At 38.3% G+C, this 22,185-nt stretch overlaps 1 protein-coding gene across 1 annotated transcript in view; it reads left to right on the top strand.

Annotated features, from left to right (window-relative positions):
• The window catches only part of prkcab (protein kinase C, alpha, b), a gene marked incomplete in the record, with an annotated part of 241,806 nt that overhangs the window by 196,427 nt on the left and 23,194 nt on the right, over positions 1 to 22,185 (top strand). The window contains 2 exon segments of the mRNA XM_029728672.1: positions 892 to 983; positions 1,243 to 1,305. Coding sequence (XP_029584532.1) covers positions 892 to 983; positions 1,243 to 1,305 — 155 coding nt within the window.

Raw genomic sequence — 22,185 nt, 5'->3', positions numbered from 1 at the left:
GTATTAATAGGAGGCAGTGGGTCAGGTAGTACAGGTATTAATAGGAGGCTGTGGGTCAGGTAGTACAGGTATTAATAGGAGGCTGTGGGTCAGGTAGTACAGGTATTAATAGGAGGCAGTGGGTCAGGTAGTACAGGTATTAATAGGAGGAAGTGGGTCAGGTAGTACAGGTATTAATAGGAGGCTGTGGGTCAGGTAGTACAGGTATTAATAGGAGGCAGTGGGTCAGGCAGTACAGGTATTAATAGGAGGCTGTGGGTCAGGTAGTACAGGTATTAATAGGAGGCTGTGTGTCAGGTAGTACAGGTATTAATAGGAGGCAGTGGGTCAGGTAGTACAGGTATTAATAGGAGGCTGTGGGTCAGGTAGTACAGGTATTAATAGGAGGCTGTGGGTCAGGTAGTACAGGTATTAATAGGAGGCAGTGGGTCAGGTAGTACAGGTATTAATAGGAGGCTGTGGGTCAGGTAGTACAGGTATTAATAGGAGGCTGTGGGTCAGGTAGTACAGGTATTAATAGGAGGCAGTGGGTCAGGTAGTACAGGTATTAATAGGAGGCAGTGGGTCAGGTAGTACAGGTATTAATAGGAGGCAGTGGGTCAGGTAGTACAGGTATTAATAGGAGGCAGTGGGTCAGGTAGTACAGGTATTAATAGGAGGCTGTGGGTCAGGTAGTACAGGTATTAATAGGAGGCTGTGGATCAGGTAGTACAGGTATTAATAGGAGGCAGTGGGTCAGTCACTACGGAGGTGTTCTATGAACACAACATCCTGCCTTTCAGCTTTTGTGAAGGTGTGTTTGATGTTGATAACTCTCTCGCTCTCTCTCTCTCTCTCCCTCTCTCCATTTCTGTCATCTATATCTCTCTCCATCTCTGTCATCTCTCCTAGGATCGTCTGTACTTTGTGATGGAGTATATTAATGGAGGGGACCTCATGTACCACATTCAGCGTGTGGGCAAGTTCAAGGAGCCACAGGCAGTGTAAGTTGCAGTCTGTTGTCACTGGCTATAGCCCCAGCCATACGTATAGACCTAGCTCACCTATAAGAGAAGTTTAAAGTCAATAATACAACATCTATATCCTCAAATTCAGCTCTCTGTAAATGGATGTACTGTATTATCAACCTGGTATTATACCTTTCTGTATCATCTACTGTACATGTTTTGAAAAACCGTCACACTTTTCACATATCTACATGCTTTTCCATGTTTCTAAGTGATCATGTTGTTGCCATTGTAGGTTCTATGCTGCAGAGATCGCTGTGGGCCTGTTCTTCCTGCACAGAAAGGGTGTTGTATACAGGTGGGTGTGAAAGTCTCCCTGGAGGAACCATATCCATCTCTACACTGGTTTGGGGGATTTCCTTATCCGGTGTAGTGTAGAAATTAGTCCCACACTGAAATACAAAACACATCAGGGACAACTAAAGTGCTCTTGAGAACCTGTGGTGGCACAGGGAGTAATTGCTGTTTGTGAAAGCTGAGTATTGAGCTGCAACTTTGCCTGGCTTGTTTATAATAGCTGAATCTTAATTATATCTGCATGCTGGAAAGGTTAGCTTAGAAGGTTGTGTAAATATAGACTGAGAGACTCATTGTAGAGGCAGTGAGATAAAAGAAGGAGTACAGGAAAGATAAAGAAAGAGAGAAAGGAAGAGCCAAGGCTAAGAGATGTACAGTTGAAGTCGGAAGTTTACATACACTTAGGTTGGAGTCATTAAAACTCCAACCACTCCACAAATTTCTTGTTAACAAACTATAGTTTTGGCAAGTCGGTTAGGACATCTACTTTGTGCATGACACAAGTAATTTTTCAAACAATTGTTTACAGACAGATTATTTCACTTATAATTCACTGTATCACAATTCCAGTGGGTCAGAAGTTTACATACACGAAGTTGACTGTGCCTTTACACAGCTTGGAAAATTCCAGAAAATTATGTCATGACTTTAGAAGCTTCTGATAGGCTAATTGACATCATTTGAGTCAATTGGAGGTGCACCTGTGGATGTATTTTAAGGCCTACCTTCAAACTCAGTGAATCTTTGCTTGACATCATGGGAAAATAAAAAAAAACAGCCAAGACCTCAGAAAAGAAATTGTAGACCTCTACAAGTCTGGTTCATCCTTGGGAGCAATTTCTAAATGCCTGAAGGTACCATGTTTGTCTGTACAAACAATAGTTTGCAAGTATAAACACCATGGGACCACGCAGGGGTTGCAGCATGGGGGTGGCAGCATCATGTTGTGGGGGTGCTTTGCTGCAGGAGGGACTGGTGCACTTCACAAAATAGATGGCATCATGAGGTTGGAATAATATGTGGATATATTGAAGCAACATCACAAAATATCAGTCAGGAGGTTAAACCTTGGTCGCAAATGGGTCTTCCAAATGGACAATGACTCCAAGCATACTTCCAAAGTCGTGGCAAAATGGCTTAAGGACAACAAAGTCAAGGTATTGGAGTGGCAATCACAAAGCCCTGACCTCAATCCTATAGAAAAGCACCGGCTCGGTCACGAGGAATGGGATTAAATGTCAGGAATTGTGAAAAACTGAATTTAAATGTATTTGGCTAAGGTGTATGTAAACTTCCGACTTCAACAGTACATAGATACTGTACATGGAGAATACTGTAGGCTACAGGGAAAGAGTTAGAGAATGGAGACAGAAGCAATAGTAAGAGAGAATTAGTTATGAAGACAGGAAAGAAAGAGATTTAAATGGGGAGGAATATAGAGGTAGAGATATGGAATGAGTGAGGTTGAGAGAGAGAGAAAGAGATCTGTTTTATCTCCATCATTGTGGTTCTGTCAGTACTCAGTGTGTTGCTTTGACGTCTGAATGCCCAGAGTACTGCAGCATTCATCTCACATTAATCACCTGACTCCTTGAAAAAGAAAACGACAAGAGAAAGAAAGAGTGGAACGAGAGAGGCTGAGGTCATCATGTCCTCTACTCCAACTGAAAAGTCATTTCCATTCAACTCATTCCTCCATCGCTTCAGCTCTCTGTTTAGTGTTCTGACGCTCCAACAGCAGATAGAGGTAGATTAACTAAAACACAGTGATATAAAACACAGGGCTAAAACACAGTGATATAAAACACAGGGCTAAAACACAGTGATATAAAACACAGGTCTAAAGGACAGTGATATAAAACACAGGTCTAAAGGACAGTGATATAAAACACAGGTCTAAAGGACAGTGATTTAAAACACAGGACTAAAGGACAGTGATATAAAACACAGGGTTAAAGGACAGTGATATAAAACACAGGTCTAAAGGACAGTGATATAAAACACAGGGTTAAAGGACAGTGATATAAAACACAGGGCTAAAGGACAGTGATATAAAACACAGGTCTAAAGGACAGTGATATAAAACACAGGGCTAAAGGACAGTGATATAAAACACAGTGCTAAAGGACAGTGATATAAAACACAGGTCTAAAGGACAGTGATATAAAACACAGGGCTAAAGGACAGTGATATAAAACACAGGTCTAAAGGACAGTGATATAAAACACAGGGCTAAAGGACAGTGATATAAAACACAGTGCTAAAGGACAGTGATATAAAACACAGGTCTAAAGGACAGTGATATAAAACACAGTGCTAAAGGACAGTGATATAAAACACAGGTCTAAAGGACAGTGATATAAAACACAGGTCTAAAGGACAGTGATATAAAACACAGGTCTAAAGGACAGTGATATAAAACACAGGTCTAAAGGACAGTGATATAAAACACAGGGCTAAAGGACAGTGATATAAAAGACATGGCTAAATCACAGTGATATAAAACACAGGTCTAAAGGACAGTGATATAAAACACAGGGCTAAAGGACAGTGATATAAAACACAGGTCTAAAGGACAGTGATATAAAACACAGGGCCAAAAGAGTGATATGAAACACCGGGCTAAAGGACAGTGATATAAAACACAGGTCTAAAGGACAGTGATATAAAACACAGGACTAAAGGACAGTGATATAAAACACAGGGTTAAAGGACAGTGATATAAAACACAGGGCTAAAGGACAGTGATATGAAACACAGGGCTAAAGGACAGTGATATAAAACACAGGACTAAAGGACAGTGATAAAAAAACACAGAGCAAAAGGACAGTGATATAAAAGACAGGGCTAAAGGACAGTGATATAAATCACAGGGCTAAAGGACAGTGATATAAAACACAGGGCTAAAGGACAGTGATATAGAACACAGGGTTAAAGGACAATGATATATAACACACTGCTAAAGGACAGTGATATAAAACACAGGACTAAAGGACAGTGATATAAAACACAGGGTTAAAGGACAGTGATATAAAACACAGGTCTGAAGGATAGTGATATAAAACACAGGGCATAAGGACAGTGATATAAAACACAGGTCTAAAGGACAGTGATATAAAACACAGGGCTAAAGGACAGTGATATAAAACACAGGGTTAAAGGACAGTGATATAAAACACAGGTCTAAAGGACAGTGATATAAAACACAGGTCTAAAGGACAGTGATATAAAACACAGGGTTAAAGGACAGTGATATAGAACACAGGGTTAAAGGACAGTGATATAAAACACAGGGTTAAAGGACAGTGATATAAAACACAGGACTAAAGGACAGTGATATAAAACACAGGACTAAAGGACGGTGATATAAAACACAGGGCTAAAGGACAATGATATATAACACAGGGCTAACACACAGTGATATAAAACACAGGGCTAAATCAGAGTGATATAAAACACAGGGTTAAAGGACAGTGATATAAAACACAGGGCTAAAGGACAGTGATATGAAACACAGGTCTTAAGGACAGTGATATGAAACACAGGGTTAAAGGACAGTGATATAAAACACAGGGCTAAAGGACAGTGATATAAAACACAGGGCTAAAGGACAGTGATATAAAACACAGGTCTTAAGGACAGTGATATAAAACACAGGGCTAAAGGACAGTGATATAAAACACAGGGTTAAAGGACAGTGATATAAAACACAGGGCTGAAGGACAATGATATATAACACACTGCTAAAGGACAGTGATATAAAACACAGGACTAAAGGACAGTGATATAAAACACAGGGTTAAAGGACAGTGATATAAAACACAGGACTAAAGGACAGTGATATAAAACACAGGACTAAAGGACGGTGATATAAAACACAGGGCTAAAGGACAATGATATATAACACAGGGCTTACACACTGTGATATAAAACACAGGGCTAAATCACAGTGATATAAAACACAGGGTTAAAGGACAGTGATATAAAACACAGGGCTAAAGGACAGTGATATAAAACACAGGGCTAAAGGACAGTGATATAAAACACAGGACTAAAGGACAGTGATATAAAACACAGGGCTAAAGGACAGTGATATAAAAGACAGGTCTAAAGGACAGTGATATAAACACAGGGTTAAAGGACAGTGATATAGAACACAGGGTTAAAGGACAGTGATATAAAACACAGGGTTAAAGGAAAGTGATATAAAACACAGGTCTGAAGGATAGTGATATAAAACACAGGGTTAAAGGACAGTGGTATAAAACACAGGTCTAAAGGACAGTGATATAAAACACAGGGCTAAAGGACAGTGGTATAAAACACAGGTCTAAAGGACAGTGATATAAAACACAGGGCTAAAGGACAGTGATATAAAACACAGGGTTAAAGGACAGTGATATAAAACACAGGACTAAAGGACAGTGATATAATACAAAGGACTAAAGGACAGTGATATAAAACACAGGGCTAAAGGACAATGATATATAACACAGGGCTAACACACAGTGATATAAAACACAGGGCTAAATCACAGTGATATAAAACACAGGGTTAAAGGACAGTGATATAAAACACAGGGCTAAAGGACAGTGATATAAAACACAGGGCTAAAGGACAGTGATATGAAACACGGGGCTAAAGGACAGTGATATAAAACACAGGGCTAAAGGACAATGATATATAACACAGGGCTAACACACTGTGATATAAAACACAGGGCTAAATCACAGTGATATAAAACACAGGGTTAAAGGACAGTGATATAAAACACAGGGCTAAAGGACAGTGATATGAAACACGGGGCTAAAGGACAGTGATATAAAACACAGGGCTAAAGGACAGTGATATAAAACACAGGACTAAAGGACAGTGATATAAAACGCAGGGTTAAAGTACAGTGATATAGAACACAGGGTTAAAGGACAGTGATATAAAACACAGGGTTAAAGGACAGTGATATAAAACACAGGGCTAAAGGACAGTGATATAAAACACAGGACTAAAGGACAGTGATATAAAACACAGGGCTAAAGGACAGTGATATAAAACACAGGTCTAAAGGCCAGTGATATAAAACACAGGGTTATTGGACAGTGATATAGAACACAGGGCTAAAGGACAGTGATATAAAACACAGGTCTAAAGGACAGTGATATAAAAGACATGGCTAAATCACAGTGATATAAAACACAGGGCTAATGGACAGTGATATAAAACACAGGTCTTAAGGACAGTGATATAAAACACAGGGCTAAAGGACAGTGATATAAAAGACATGGCTAAATCACAGTGATATGAAACACAGGGCTAAAGGACAGTGATATAAAACACAGAGCTAAAGGACAGTGATATAAAAAAACAGGGCTAAAGGACAGTGATATAAAACACAGGTCTTAAGGACAGTGATATAAAACACAGGGCTAAAGGACAGTGATATAAAAAACAGGTCTAAAGGACAGTGATATAAAACACAGGTCTAAAGGACAGAGATATAAAACACAGGACTAAAGGACAGTGATATAAAACACAGGACTAAAGGACAGTGATATAAAACACAGGGCTAAAGGACAATGATATATAACACAGGGCTAACACACAGTGATATAAAACACAGGGTTAAAGGACAGTGATATAAAACACAGGGCTAAAGGACAGTGATATAAAACACAGGGCTAAAGGACAGTGATATAAAACACAGGTCTAAAGGACAGTGATATGAAACACAGGGTTAAAGGACAGTGATATGAAACACAGGGCTAAAGGACAGTGATATAAAACACAGGGCTGAAGTGCAGGGATATAAATCACAGGGCCAAAAGAGTGATATGAAACACAGGGCTAAAGGACAGTGATATAAAACACAGGGCTAAATCACAGTCATATAAAACACAGGGCTAAAGGACAGTGATATAAAACACAGGGCTGAAGGGCAGGGATATAAAACACAGGGCTAAAAGAGTGATATGAAACACAGGGCTAAAGGACAGTGATAAAAAAACACAGAGCTAAAGGACAGTGATATAAAAGACAGGGCTAAAGGACAGTGATATAAAACACAGGGCTAAAGGACAGTGATATAAAACACAGGGTTAAAGGACAGTGATATAAAACACAGGGCTGAAGGACAATGATATATAACACACTGCTAAAGGACAGTGATATAAAACACAGGACTAAAGGACAGTGATATAAAACACAGGGTTAAAGGACAGTGATATAAAACACAGGACTAAAGGACAGTGATATAAAACACAGGACTAAAGGACGGTGATATAAAACACAGGGCTAAAGGACAATGATATATAACACAGGGCTAACACACAGTGATATAAAACACAGGGCTAAATCACAGTGATATAAAACACAGGGTTAAAGGACAGTGATATAAAACACAGGGCTAAAGGACAGTGATATGAAACACGGGGCTAAAGGACAGTGATATAAAACACAGGGCTAAAGGACAGTGATATAAAACACAGGTCTTAAGGACAGTGATATAAAACACAGGGCTAAAGGACAGTGATATAAAACACAGGTCTAAAGGACAGTGATATAAAACACAGGTCTTAAGGACAGTGATATAGAACACAGGGTTAAAGGACAATGATATATAACACACTGCTAAAGGACAGTGATATAAAACACAGGACTAAAGGACAGTGATATAAAACACAGGGCTAAAGGACAGTGATATAAAACACAGGACTAAAGGACAGTGATATAAAACACAGGGCTAAAGGACAGTGATATAAAACACAGGTCTAAAGGACAGTGATATAAAACACAGGGTTAAAGGACAGTGATATAAAACACAGGGCCAAAAGAGTGATATGAAACACCGGGCTAAAGGACAGTGATATAAAACACAGGTCTAAAGGACAGTGATATAAAACACAGGACTAAAGGACAGTGATATAAAACACAGGGCTAAATCACAGTGATATAAAACACAGGGCTGAAGGACAGTGATATGAAACACAGGGCTAAAGGACAGTGATAAAAAAACACAGAGCAAAAGGACAGTGATATAAAAGACAGGGCTAAAGGACAGTGATATAAATCACAGGGCTAAAGGACAGTGATATAAAACACAGGGCTAAAGGACAGTGATATAGAACACAGGGTTAAAGGACAATGATATATAACACACTGCTAAAGGACAGTGATATAAAACACAGGACTAAAGGACAGTGATATAAAACGCAGGGTTAAAGGACAATGATATAGAACACAGGGTTAAAGGACAGTGATATAAAACACAGGGTTAAAGGACAGTGATATAAAACACAGGTCTGAAGGATAGTGATATAAAACACAGGGCATAAGGACAGTGATATAAAACACAGGTCTAAAGGACAGTGATATAAAACACAGGGCTAAAGGACAGTGATATAAAACACAGGTCTAAAGGACAGTGATATAAAACACAGGGTTAAAGGACAGTGATATAGAACACAGGGTTAAAGGACAGTGATATAAAACACAGGGTTAAAGGACAGTGATATAAAACACAGGACTAAAGGACAGTGATATAAAACACAGGACTAAAGGACGGTGATATAAAACACAGGGCTAAAGGACAATGATATATAACACAGGGCTAACACACAGTGATATAAAACACAGGGCTAAATCAGAGTGATATAAAACACAGGGTTAAAGGACAGTGATATAAAACACAGGGCTAAAGGACAGTGATATGAAACACGGGGCTAAAGGACAGTGATATAAAACACAGGGCTAAAGGACAGTGATATAAAACACAGGTCTTAAGGACAGTGATATAAAACACAGGGCTAAAGGACAGTGATATAAAACACAGGGTTAAAGGACAGTGATATAAAACACAGGGCTGAAGGACAATGATATATAACACACTGCTAAAGGACAGTGATATAAAACACAGGACTAAAGGACAGTGATATAAAACACAGGGTTAAAGGACAGTGATATAAAACACAGGACTAAAGGACAGTGATATAAAACACAGGACTAAAGGACGGTGATATAAAACACAGGGCTAAAGGACAATGATATATAACACAGGGCTTACACACTGTGATATAAAACACAGGGCTAAATCACAGTGATATAAAACACAGGGTTAAAGGACAGTGATATAAACACAGGGTTAAAGGACAGTGATATAGAACACAGGGTTAAAGGACAGTGATATAAAACACAGGGTTAAAGGAAAGTGATATAAAACACAGGTCTGAAGGATAGTGATATAAAACACAGGGTTAAAGGACAGTGATATAAAACACAGGTCTAAAGGACAGTGATATAAAACACAGGGCTAAAGGACAGTGATATAAAACACAGGGTTAAAGGACAGTGATATAAAACACAGGACTAAAGGACAGTGATATAATACAAAGGACTAAAGGACAGTGATATAAAACACAGGGCTAAAGGACAATGATATATAACACAGGGCTAACACACAGTGATATAAAACACAGGGCTAAATCACAGTGATATAAAACACAGGGTTAAAGGACAGTGATATAAAACACAGGGCTAAAGGACAGTGATATAAAACACAGGGCTAAAGGACAGTGATATGAAACACGGGGCTAAAGGACAGTGATATAAAACACAGGGCTAAAGGACAATGATATATAACACAGGGCTAACACACTGTGATATAAAACACAGGGCTAAATCACAGTGATATAAAACACAGGGTTAAAGGACAGTGATATAAAACACAGGGCTAAAGGACAGTGATATGAAACACGGGGCTAAAGGACAGTGATATAAAACACAGGGCTAAAGGACAGTGATATAAAACACAGGACTAAAGGACAGTGATATAAAACGCAGGGTTAAAGTACAGTGATATAGAACACAGGGTTAAAGGACAGTGATATAAAACACAGGGTTAAAGGACAGTGATATAAAACACAGGGCTAAAGGACAGTGATATAAAACACAGGACTAAAGGACAGTGATATAAAACACAGGGCTAAAGGACAGTGATATAAAACACAGGTCTAAAGGCCAGTGATATAAAACACAGGGTTATTGGACAGTGATATAGAACACAGGGTTAAAGGACAGTGATATAAAACACAGGGTTAAAGGACAGTGATATAAACACAGGGTTAAAGGACAGTGATATAAAACACAGGGCTAAAGGACAGTGATATAAAACACAGGGCTCAAGGACAGTGATATAAAACACAGGGCTAAAGGACAGTGATATAAAACACAGGGCTAAAGGACAGTGATATAAAAGACATGGCTAAATCACAGTGATATAAAACACAGGGCTAATGGACAGTGATATAAAACACAGGTCTTAAGGACAGTGATATAAAACACAGGGCTAAAGCACAGTGATATAAAAGACATGGCTAAATCACAGTGATATGAAACACAGGGCTAAAGGACAGTGATATAAAACACAGAGCTAAAGGACAGTGATATAAAAAAACAGGGCTAAAGGACAGTGATATAAAACACAGGTCTTAAGGACAGTGATATAAAACACAGGGCTAAAGGACAGTGATATAAAAAACAGGTCTAAAGGACAGTGATATAAAACACAGGTCTAAAGGACAGAGATATAAAACACAGGACTAAAGGACAGTGATATAAAACACAGGACTAAAGGACAGTGATATAAAACACAGGGCTAAAGGACAATGATATATAACACAGGGCTAACACACAGTGATATAAAACACAGGGTTAAAGGACAGTGATATAAAACACAGGGCTAAAGGACAGTGATATAAAACACAGGGCTAAAGGACAGTGATATGAAACACAGGGCTAAAGGACAGTGATATAAAACACAGGGCTGAAGTGCAGGGATATAAATCACAGGGCCAAAAGAGTGATATGAAACACAGGGCTAAAGGACAGTGATATAAAACACAGGGCTAAATCACAGTCATATAAAACACAGGGCTAAAGGACAGTGATATAAAACACAGGGCTGAAGGGCAGGGATATAAAACACAGGGCTAAAAGAGTGATATGAAACACAGGGCTAAAGGACAGTGATAAAAAAACACAGAGCTAAAGGACAGTGATATAAAAGACAGGGCTAAAGGACAGTGATATAAAACACAGGGCTAAAGGACAGTGATATAAAACACAGGGTTAAAGGACAGTGATATAAAACACAGGGCTGAAGGACAATGATATATAACACACTGCTAAAGGACAGTGATATAAAACACAGGACTAAAGGACAGTGATATAAAACACAGGGTTAAAGGACAGTGATATAAAACACAGGACTAAAGGACGGTGATATAAAACACAGGGCTAAAGGACAATGATATATAACACAGGGCTAACACACAGTGATATAAAACACAGGGCTAAATCACAGTGATATAAAACACAGGGTTAAAGGACAGTGATATAAAACACAGGGCTAAAGGACAGTGATATGAAACACGGGGCTAAAGGACAGTGATATAAAACACAGGGCTAAAGGACAGTGATATAAAACACAGGTCTTAAGGACAGTGATATAAAACACAGGGCTAAAGGACAGTGATATAAAATACAGGTCTAAAGGACAGTGATATAAAACACAGGTCTTAAGGACAGTGATATAGAACACAGGGTTAAAGGACAATGATATATAACACACTGCTAAAGGACAGTGATATAAAACACAGGACTAAAGGACAGTGATATAAAACACAGGACTAAAGGACAGTGATATAAAACACAGGACTAAAGGACAGTGATATAAAACACAGGGCTAAAGGACAGTGATATAAAACACAGGACTAAAGGACAGTGATATAAAACACAGGGCTAAAGGACAGTGATATAAAACACAGGACTAAAGGACAGTGATATAAAACACAGGGCTAAAGGACAGTGATATAAAACACAGGTCTAAAGGACAGTGATATAAAACACAGGGTTAAAGGACAGTGATATAAAACACAGGGCCAAAAGAGTGATATGAAACACCGGGCTAAAGGACAGTGATATAAAACACAGGTCTAAAGGACAGTGATATAAAACACAGGACTAAAGGACAGTGATATAAAACACAGGGCTAAATCACAGTGATATAAAACACAGGGCTGAAGGACAGTGATATGAAACACAGGGCTAAAGGACAGTGATAAAAAAACACAGAGCAAAAGGACAGTGATATAAAAGACAGGGCTAAAGGACAGTGATATAAATCACAGGGCTAAAGGACAGTGATATAAAACACAGGACTAAAGGACAGTGATATAAAACGCAGGGTTAAAGGACAATGATATAGAACACAGGGTTAAAGGACAGTGATATAAAACACAGGTCTGAAGGATAGTGATATAAAACACAGGGCATAAGGACAGTGATATAAAACACAGGTCTAAAGGACAGTGATATAAAACACAGGGCTAAAGGACAGTGATATAAAACACAGGTCTAAAGGACAGTGATATAAAACACAGGGTTAAAGGACAGTGATATAGAACACAGGGTTAAAGGACAGTGATATAAAACACAGGGTTAAAGGACAGTGATATAAAACACAGGACTAAAGGACAGTGATATAAAACACAGGACTAAAGGACGGTGATATAAAACACAGGGCTAAAGGACAATGATATATAACACAGGGCTAACACACAGTGATATAAAACACAGGGCTAAATCAGAGTGATATAAAACACAGGGTTAAAGGACAGTGATATAAAACACAGGGCTAAAGGACAGTGATATGAAACACGGGGCTAAAGGACAGTGATATAAAACACAGGGCTAAAGGACAGTGATATAAAACACAGGTCTTAAGGACAGTGATATAAAACACAGGGCTAAAGGACAGTGATATAAAACACAGGGTTAAAGGACAGTGATATAAAACACAGGGCTGAAGGACAATGATATATAACACACTGCTAAAGGACAGTGATATAAAACACAGGACTAAAGGACAGTGATATAAAACACAGGGTTAAAGGACAGTGATATAAAACACAGGACTAAAGGACAGTGATATAAAACACAGGACTAAAGGACGGTGATATAAAACACAGGGCTAAAGGACAATGATATATAACACAGGGCTTACACACTGTGATATAAAACACAGGGCTAAATCACAGTGATATAAAACACAGGGTTAAAGGACAGTGATATAAAACACAGGGCTAAAGGACAGTGATATAAAACACAGGGCTAAAGGACAGTGATATAAAACACAGGACTAAAGGACAGTGATATAAAACACAGGGCTAAAGGACAGTGATATAAAAGACAGGTCTAAAGGACAGTGATATAAACACAGGGTTAAAGGACAGTGATATAAAACACAGGGTTAAAGGAAAGTGATATAAAACACAGGTCTGAAGGATAGTGATATAAAACACAGGGTTAAAGGACAGTGATATAAAACACAGGGCTAAAGGACAGTGGTATAAAACACAGGTCTAAAGGACAGTGATATAAAACACAGGGCTAAAGGACAGTGATATAAAACACAGGGTTAAAGGACAGTGATATAAAACACAGGACTAAAGGACAGTGATATAATACAAAGGACTAAAGGACAGTGATATATAACACAGGGCTAACACACTGTGATATAAAACACAGGGCTAAATCACAGTGATATAAAACACAGGGTTAAAGGACAGTGATATAAAACACAGGGCTAAAGGACAGTGATATAAAACACAGGGCTAAAGGACAGTGATATGAAACACGGGGCTAAAGGACAGTGATATAAAACACAGGGCTAAAGGACAATGATATATAACACAGGGCTAACACACTGTGATATAAAACACAGGGCTAAATCACAGTGATATAAAACACAGGGTTAAAGGACAGTGATATAAAACACAGGGCTAAAGGACAGTGATATGAAACACGGGGCTAAAGGACAGTGATATAAAACACAGGGCTAAAGGACAGTGATATAAAACACAGGACTAAAGGACAGTGATATAAAACGCAGGGTTAAAGTACAGTGATATAGAACACAGGGTTAAAGGACAGTGATATAAAACACAGGGTTAAAGGACAGTGATATAAAACACAGGGCTAAAGGACAGTGATATAAAACACAGGACTAAAGGACAGTGATATAAAACACAGGGCTAAAGGACAGTGATATAAAACACAGGTCTAAAGGCCAGTGATATAAAACACAGGGTTATTGGACAGTGATATAGAACACAGGGTTAAAGGACAGTGATATAAAACACAGGGTTAAAGGACAGTGATATAAAACACAGGGTTAAAGGACAGTGATATAAAACACAGGGCTAAAGGACAGTGATATAAAACACAGGGCTCAAGGACAGTGATATAAAACACAGGGCTAAAGGACAGTGATATAAAACACAGGGCTAAAGGACAGTGATATAAAAGACATGGCTAAATCACAGTGATATAAAACACAGGGCTAATGGACAGTGATATAAAACACAGGTCTTAAGGACAGTGATATAAAACACAGGGCTAAAGGACAGTGATATAAAAGACATGGCTAAATCACAGTGATATGAAACACAGGGCTAAAGGACAGTGATATAAAACACAGAGCTAAAGGACAGTGATATAAAAAAACAGGGCTAAAGGACAGTGATATAAAACACAGGTCTTAAGGACAGTGATATAAAACACAGGGCTAAAGGACAGTGATATAAAAAACAGGTCTAAAGGACAGTGATATAAAACACAGGTCTAAAGGACAGAGATATAAAACACAGGACTAAAGGACAGTGATATAAAACACAGGACTAAAGGACAGTGATATAAAACACAGGGCTAAAGGACAATGATATATAACACAGGGCTAACACACAGTGATATAAAACACAGGGTTAAAGGACAGTGATATAAAACACAGGGCTAAAGGACAGTGATATAAAACACAGGGCTAAAGGACAGTGATATGAAACACAGGGCTAAAGGACAGTGATATAAAACACAGGGCTGAAGTGCAGGGATATAAATCACAGGGCCAAAAGAGTGATATGAAACACAGGGCTAAAGGACAGTGATATAAAACACAGGGCTAAATCACAGTCATATAAAACACAGGGCTAAAGGACAGTGATATAAAACACAGGGCTGAAGGGCAGGGATATAAAACACAGGGCTAAAAGAGTGATATGAAACACAGGGCTAAAGGACAGTGATAAAAAAACACAGAGCTAAAGGACAGTGATATAAAAGACAGGGCTAAAGGACAGTGATATAAAACACAGGGCTAAAGGACAGTGATATAAAACACAGGGTTAAAGGACAGTGATATAAAACACAGGGCTGAAGGACAATGATATATAACACACTGCTAAAGGACAGTGATATAAAACACAGGACTAAAGGACAGTGATATAAAACACAGGGTTAAAGGACAGTGATATAAAACACAGGACTAAAGGACAGTGATATAAAACACAGGACTAAAGGACGGTGATATAAAACACAGGGCTAAAGGACAATGATATATAACACAGGGCTAACACACAGTGATATAAAACACAGGGCTAAATCACAGTGATATAAAACACAGGGTTAAAGGACAGTGATATAAAACACAGGGCTAAAGGACAGTGATATGAAACACGGGGCTAAAGGACAGTGATATAAAACACAGGGCTAAAGGACAGTGATATAAAACACAGGTCTTAAGGACAGTGATATAAAACACAGGGCTAAAGGACAGTGATATAAAACACAGGTCTAAAGGACAGTGATATAAAACACAGGTCTTAAGGACAGTGATATAGAACACAGGGTTAAAGGACAATGATATATAACACACTGCTAAAGGACAGTGATATAAAACACAGGACTAAAGGACAGTGATATAAAACACAGGGCTAAAGGACAGTGATATAAAACACAGGACTAAAGGACAGTGATATAAAACACAGGGCTAAAGGACAGTGATATAAAACACAGGTCTAAAGGACAGTGATATAAAACACAGGGTTAAAGGACAGTGATATAGAACACAGGGTTAAAGGACAGTGATATAAAACACAGGACTAAAGGACAGTGATATAAAACACAGGACTAAAGGACAGTGATATAAAACAAAGGACTAAAGGACGGTGATATAAAACACAGGGCTAAAGGACAATGATATATAACACAGGGCTAACACACAGTGATATAAAACACAGGGCTAAATCACAGTGATATAAAACACTGGGCTAAAGGACAGTGATATAAAACACAGGTCTAAAGGACAGTGATATAAAACACAGGTCTTAAGGACAGTGATATAAAACACTGGGCTGAAGGGCAGGGATATAAATCACAGGGCCAAAAGAGTGATATAAAACACAGGGCTAAAGGACAGTTATATAAAACACAGGGCTAAAGGACAGTGATATTAAACACAGGGCTAAAAGACAGTGATATAAAAGACATAGCTAAATCACAGTGATATAAAACACAGGTCTAAAGGACAGTGATATAAAACACAGGGCTAAAGGACAGTGATATAAAACACAGGGTTAAAGGACAGTGATATAAAACACAGGGCTAAAGGACAGTGATATAAAACACAGGTCTAAAGGACAGTGATATAAAACACAGTGCTAAAGGACAGTGATATATAACACAGGTCTAAAGGACAGTGATATAAAACACAGGGTTAAAGGACAGTTATATAGAACACAGGGTTAAAGGACAGTGATATAAAACACAGGGTTAAAGGACAGTGATATAAAACACAGGTCTGAAGGATAGTGATATAAAACACAGGGCTAAAGGACAGTGATATATAACACAGGTCTAAAGGACAGTGATATAAAACACAGGGTTAAAGGACAGTTATATAGAACACAGGGTTAAAGGACAGTGATATAAAACACAGGGTTAAAGGACAGTGATATAAAACACAGGGCTAAAAGACAGTGATATAAAAGACATAGCTAAATCACAGTGATATAAAACACAGGGCTAAAGGACAGTGATATAAAACACAGGGCTGAAGGGCAGGGATATAAAACACAGGGCTAAAGGACAGTGATATAAAACACAAGGCCAAAAGAGTGATATGAAACACAGGGTTAAAGGACAGTGATATAAAACACAGGTCTAAAGGACAGTGATATGAAACACAGGGCTAACACACAGTGATATAAAACACAGGGCTAAAAGACAGTGATGTAAAACACAGGGCTAAAAGAGTGAAATGAAACACAGGGCTAAAAGAGTGATATGAAACACAGGGTTAAAGGACAGTGATATAAAACACAGGTCTAAAGGACAGTGATATAAAACACAGGGTTAAAGGACAGTGATATAAAACACAGGTCTAAAGGATAGTGATATAAAACACAGGGCTAAAGGACAGTGATATAAAACACAGGGTTAAAGGACAGTGATATAAAACACAGGGCTAAAGGACAGTGATATAAAACACAGGTCTAAAGGACAGTGATATAAAACACAGGGTTAAAGGACAGTTATATAGAACACAGGGTTAAAGGACAGTGATATAAAACACAGGGTTAAAGGACAGTGATATAAAACACAGGTCTGAAGGATAGTGATATAAAACACAGGGCTAAAGGACAGTGATATATAACACAGGTATAAAGGACAGTGATATAAAACACAGGGTTAAAGGACAGTTATATAGAACACAGGGTTAAAGGACAGTGATATAAAACACAGGGTTAAAGGACAGTGATATAAAACACAGGGCTGAAGGACAATGATATATAACACACTGCTAAAGGACAGTGATATAAAACACAGGACTAAAGGACAGTGATATAAAACACAGGGTTAAAGGACAGTGATATAAAACACAGGACTAAAGGACAGTGATATAAAACACAGGACTAAAGGACGGTGATATAAAACACAGGGCTAAAGGACAATGATATATAACACAGGGCTAACACACAGTGATATAAAACACAGGGCTAAATCACAGTGATATAAAACACAGGGTTAAAGGACAGTGATATAAAACACAGGGCTAAAGGACAGTGATATGAAACACGGGGCTAAAGGACAGTGATATAAAACACAGGGCTAAAGGACAGTGATATAAAACACAGGTCTTAAGGACAGTGATATAAAACACAGGGCTAAAGGACAGTGATATAAAACACAGGTCTAAAGGACAGTGATATAAAACACACGTCTTAAGGACAGTGATATAGAACACAGGGTTAAAGGACAATGATATATAACACACTGCTAAAGGACAGTGATATAAAACACAGGACTAAAGGACAGTGATATAAAACACAGGGCTAAAGGACAGTGATATAAAACACAGGACTAAAGGACAGTGATATAAAACACAGGGCTAAAGGACAGTGATATAAAACACAGGTCTAAAGGACAGTGATATAAAACACAGGGTTAAAGGACAGTGATATAAAACACAGGTCTGAAGTATAGTGATATAAAACACAGGGTTAAAGGACAGTGATATAAAACACAGGGCTAAAGGACAGTGATATAAAACACAGGGCTAAAAGACAGTGATATAAAACACAGGGTTAAAGGACAGTGATATAAAACACAGGGCTAAAGGACAGTGATATAAAACACTGGGCTAAAGGACAGCTATATAAAACATAGGGCTAATGGACAGTGATATAAAACACAGGTCTAAAGGACATTGATATAAAACACAGGTCTTAAGGACAGTGATATAAAACACAGGGCTAAAAGACAGTGATATAAAACACAGGGCTAAAGGACAGTGATATAAAACACAGGTCTTAAGGACAGTGATATAAAACACAGGGCTGAAGGGCAGTTATATAAAACACAGGGCTAAAGGACAGTGATATAAACACAGGGCTAAAAGAGTGATATGAAACACAGGGCTAAAGGACAGTGATATAAAACACAGGGCTAAAAGACAGTGATGTAAAACACAGGGCTAAAAGAGTGATATGAAACACAGGGCTAAAGGACAGTGATATAAAACACAGGGCTAAAAGACAGTGATATAAATCACAGGGCTAAAAGACAGTGATATAAATCACAGGGCTAAAGGACAGTGATATAAAACACAGGGCTAAAAGAGTGATATGAAACACAGGGCTAAAGGACAGTGATATATAACACAGGTCTAAAGGACAGTGATATAAAACACAGGGTTAAAGGATAGTGATATAAAACACAGGGTTAAAGGACAGTTATATAGAACACAGGGTTAAAGGACAGTGATATAAAACACAGGGTTAAAGGACAGTGATATAAAACACAGGTCTGAAGGATAGTGATATAAAACACAGGGTTAAAGGACAGTGATATAAAACACAGGGCTAAAGGACAGTGATATAAAACACAGGTCTAAAGGACAGTGACATAAAACACAGGGCTAAAGGACAGTGATATAAAACACAGGGTTAAAGGACAGTGATATAAAACACAGGACTAAAGGACAGTGATATAAAACACAGGACTAAAGGACGGTGCTATTAAAACACAGGGCTAAAGGACAATGATATATAACACAGGGCTAACACACAGTGATATAAAACACAGGGCTAACACACAGTGATATAAAACACAGGGCTAAATCACAGTGATATAAAACACAGGGTTAAAGGACAGTGATATAAAACACAGGGGCTAAAGGACAGTGATATGAAACACGGGGCTAAAGGACAGTGATATGAAACACAGGTCTTAAGGACAGTGATATAAAACACAGGGCTAAAACACAGTGATATAAAACACAGGGCTAAAGGACAGTGATATGAAACACAGGGCTAAATCACAGTGATATAAAACATAGGGCTAAAGGACAGTGATATGAAACACAGGGCTAAATCACAGTGATATAAAACATAGGGCTGAAGGGCAGTGATATGAAACACAGGTCTAAAGGACAGTGAGAAAAACACAGAGCTAAAGGACAGTGATATAAAACACAGGTCTTAAGGACAGTGATATAAAACACAGGGCTAAAGGACAGTGATATAAAACACAGGGCTAAAACACAGTGATATAAAACACAGGACTAAAGGACAGTGATAAAAAACACAGAGCTAAAGGACAGTGATATAAAACACAGGTCTTAAGGACAGTGATATAAAACACAGGGCTAAAGGACAGTGATATAAAACACAGGTCTTAAGGACAGTGATATAAAACACAGGGCTAAAGGACAGTGATATAAAACACAGGGCTAAAGGACAGCGATGTAAAACACAGGGTTAAATGACAGTGAATTAAAACACAGTTCTAAAGGACATTCATATAAAACACAGGGCTAAAGGACAGTGATATGTAACACAGGGCTAAAACACAGTGATATAAAACACAGGGCTGAAGGACAGTGATATAAAACACAGGGCTAAAGGGCAGTGATATGTAACACAGGGCTAAAACACAGTGATATAAAACACAGGGCTGAAGGACAATGATATAAAACACAGGGTTAAAGGACAGTGATATAAAACACAGGGCTGAAGGACAGTGAAATAAAACACAGGTCTAAAGGACAGTGATATACAACACATGTCTAAAGGACAGTGATATAAAACACAGGTCTAAAGGACAGTGATATAAAACACAGGACTAAAGGACAGTGATATAAAACACAGGGTTAAAGGACAGTGATATAAAACACAGGGCTAAAGGACAGTGATATAAAACACAGGTCTAAAGGACAGTGACATAAAACACAGGGCTAAAGGACAGTGATATAAAACACAGGGTTAAAGGACAGTGATATAAAACACAGGACTAAAGGACAGTGATATAAAACACAGGACTAAAGGACGGTGCTATTAAAACACAGGGCTAAAGGACAATGATATATAACACAGGGCTAACACACAGTGATATAAAACACAGGGCTAACACACAGTGATATAAAACACAGGGCTAAATCACAGTGATATAAAACACAGGGTTAAAGGACAGTGATATAAAACACAGGGGCTAAAGGACAGTGATATGAAACACGGGGCTAAAGGACAGTGACATAAAACACAGGGCTAAAGGACAGTGATATGAAACACAGGTCTTAAGGACAGTGATATAAAACACAGGGCTAAAACACAGTGATATAAAACACAGGGCTAAAGGACAGTGATATGAAACACAGGGCTAAATCACAGTGATATAAAACATAGGGCTAAAGGACAGTGATATGAAACACAGGGCTAAATCACAGTGATATAAAACATAGGGCTGAAGGGCAGTGATATGAAACACAGGTCTAAAGGACAGTGAGAAAAACACAGAGCTAAAGGACAGTGATATAAAACACAGGTCTTAAGGACAGTGATATAAAACACAGGGCTAAAGGACAGTGATATAAAACACAGGGCTAAAACACAGTGATATAAAACACAGGACTAAAGGACAGTGATAAAAAACACAGAGCTAAAGGACAGTGATATAAAACACAGGTCTTAAGGACAGTGATATAAAACACAGGGCTAAAGGACAGTGATATAAAACACAGGTCTTAAGGACAGTGATATAAAACACAGGGCTAAAGGACAGTGATATAAAACACAGGGCTAAAGGACAGCGATGTAAAACACAGGGTTAAATGACAGTGAATTAAAACACAGTTCTAAAGGACATTCATATAAAACACAGGGCTAAAGGACAGTGATATGTAACACAGGGCTAAAACACAGTGATATAAAACACAGGGCTGAAGGACAGTGATATAAAACACAGGGCTAAAGGGCAGTGATATGTAACACAGGGCTAAAACACAGTGATATAAAACACAGGGCTAAATGACAGTGATATAAAACACAGGGCTGAAGGACAATGATATAAAACACAGGGTTAAAGGACAGTGAAATAAAACACAGGGCTAAAGGACAGTTCATTAAACACAGGTCTAAAGGACAGTGATATACAACACATGTCTAAAGGACAGTGATATAAAACACAGGTCTAAAGGACAGTGATATAAAACACAGGA

The sequence above is a fragment of the Salmo trutta genome, chromosome 32 (assembly GCF_901001165.1).
Source record: "Salmo trutta chromosome 32, fSalTru1.1, whole genome shotgun sequence".
NCBI classification, from domain to species: Eukaryota; Metazoa; Chordata; class Actinopteri; order Salmoniformes; family Salmonidae; genus Salmo; species Salmo trutta.
This window is presented reverse-complemented; position numbering and strand designations above follow the sequence as displayed.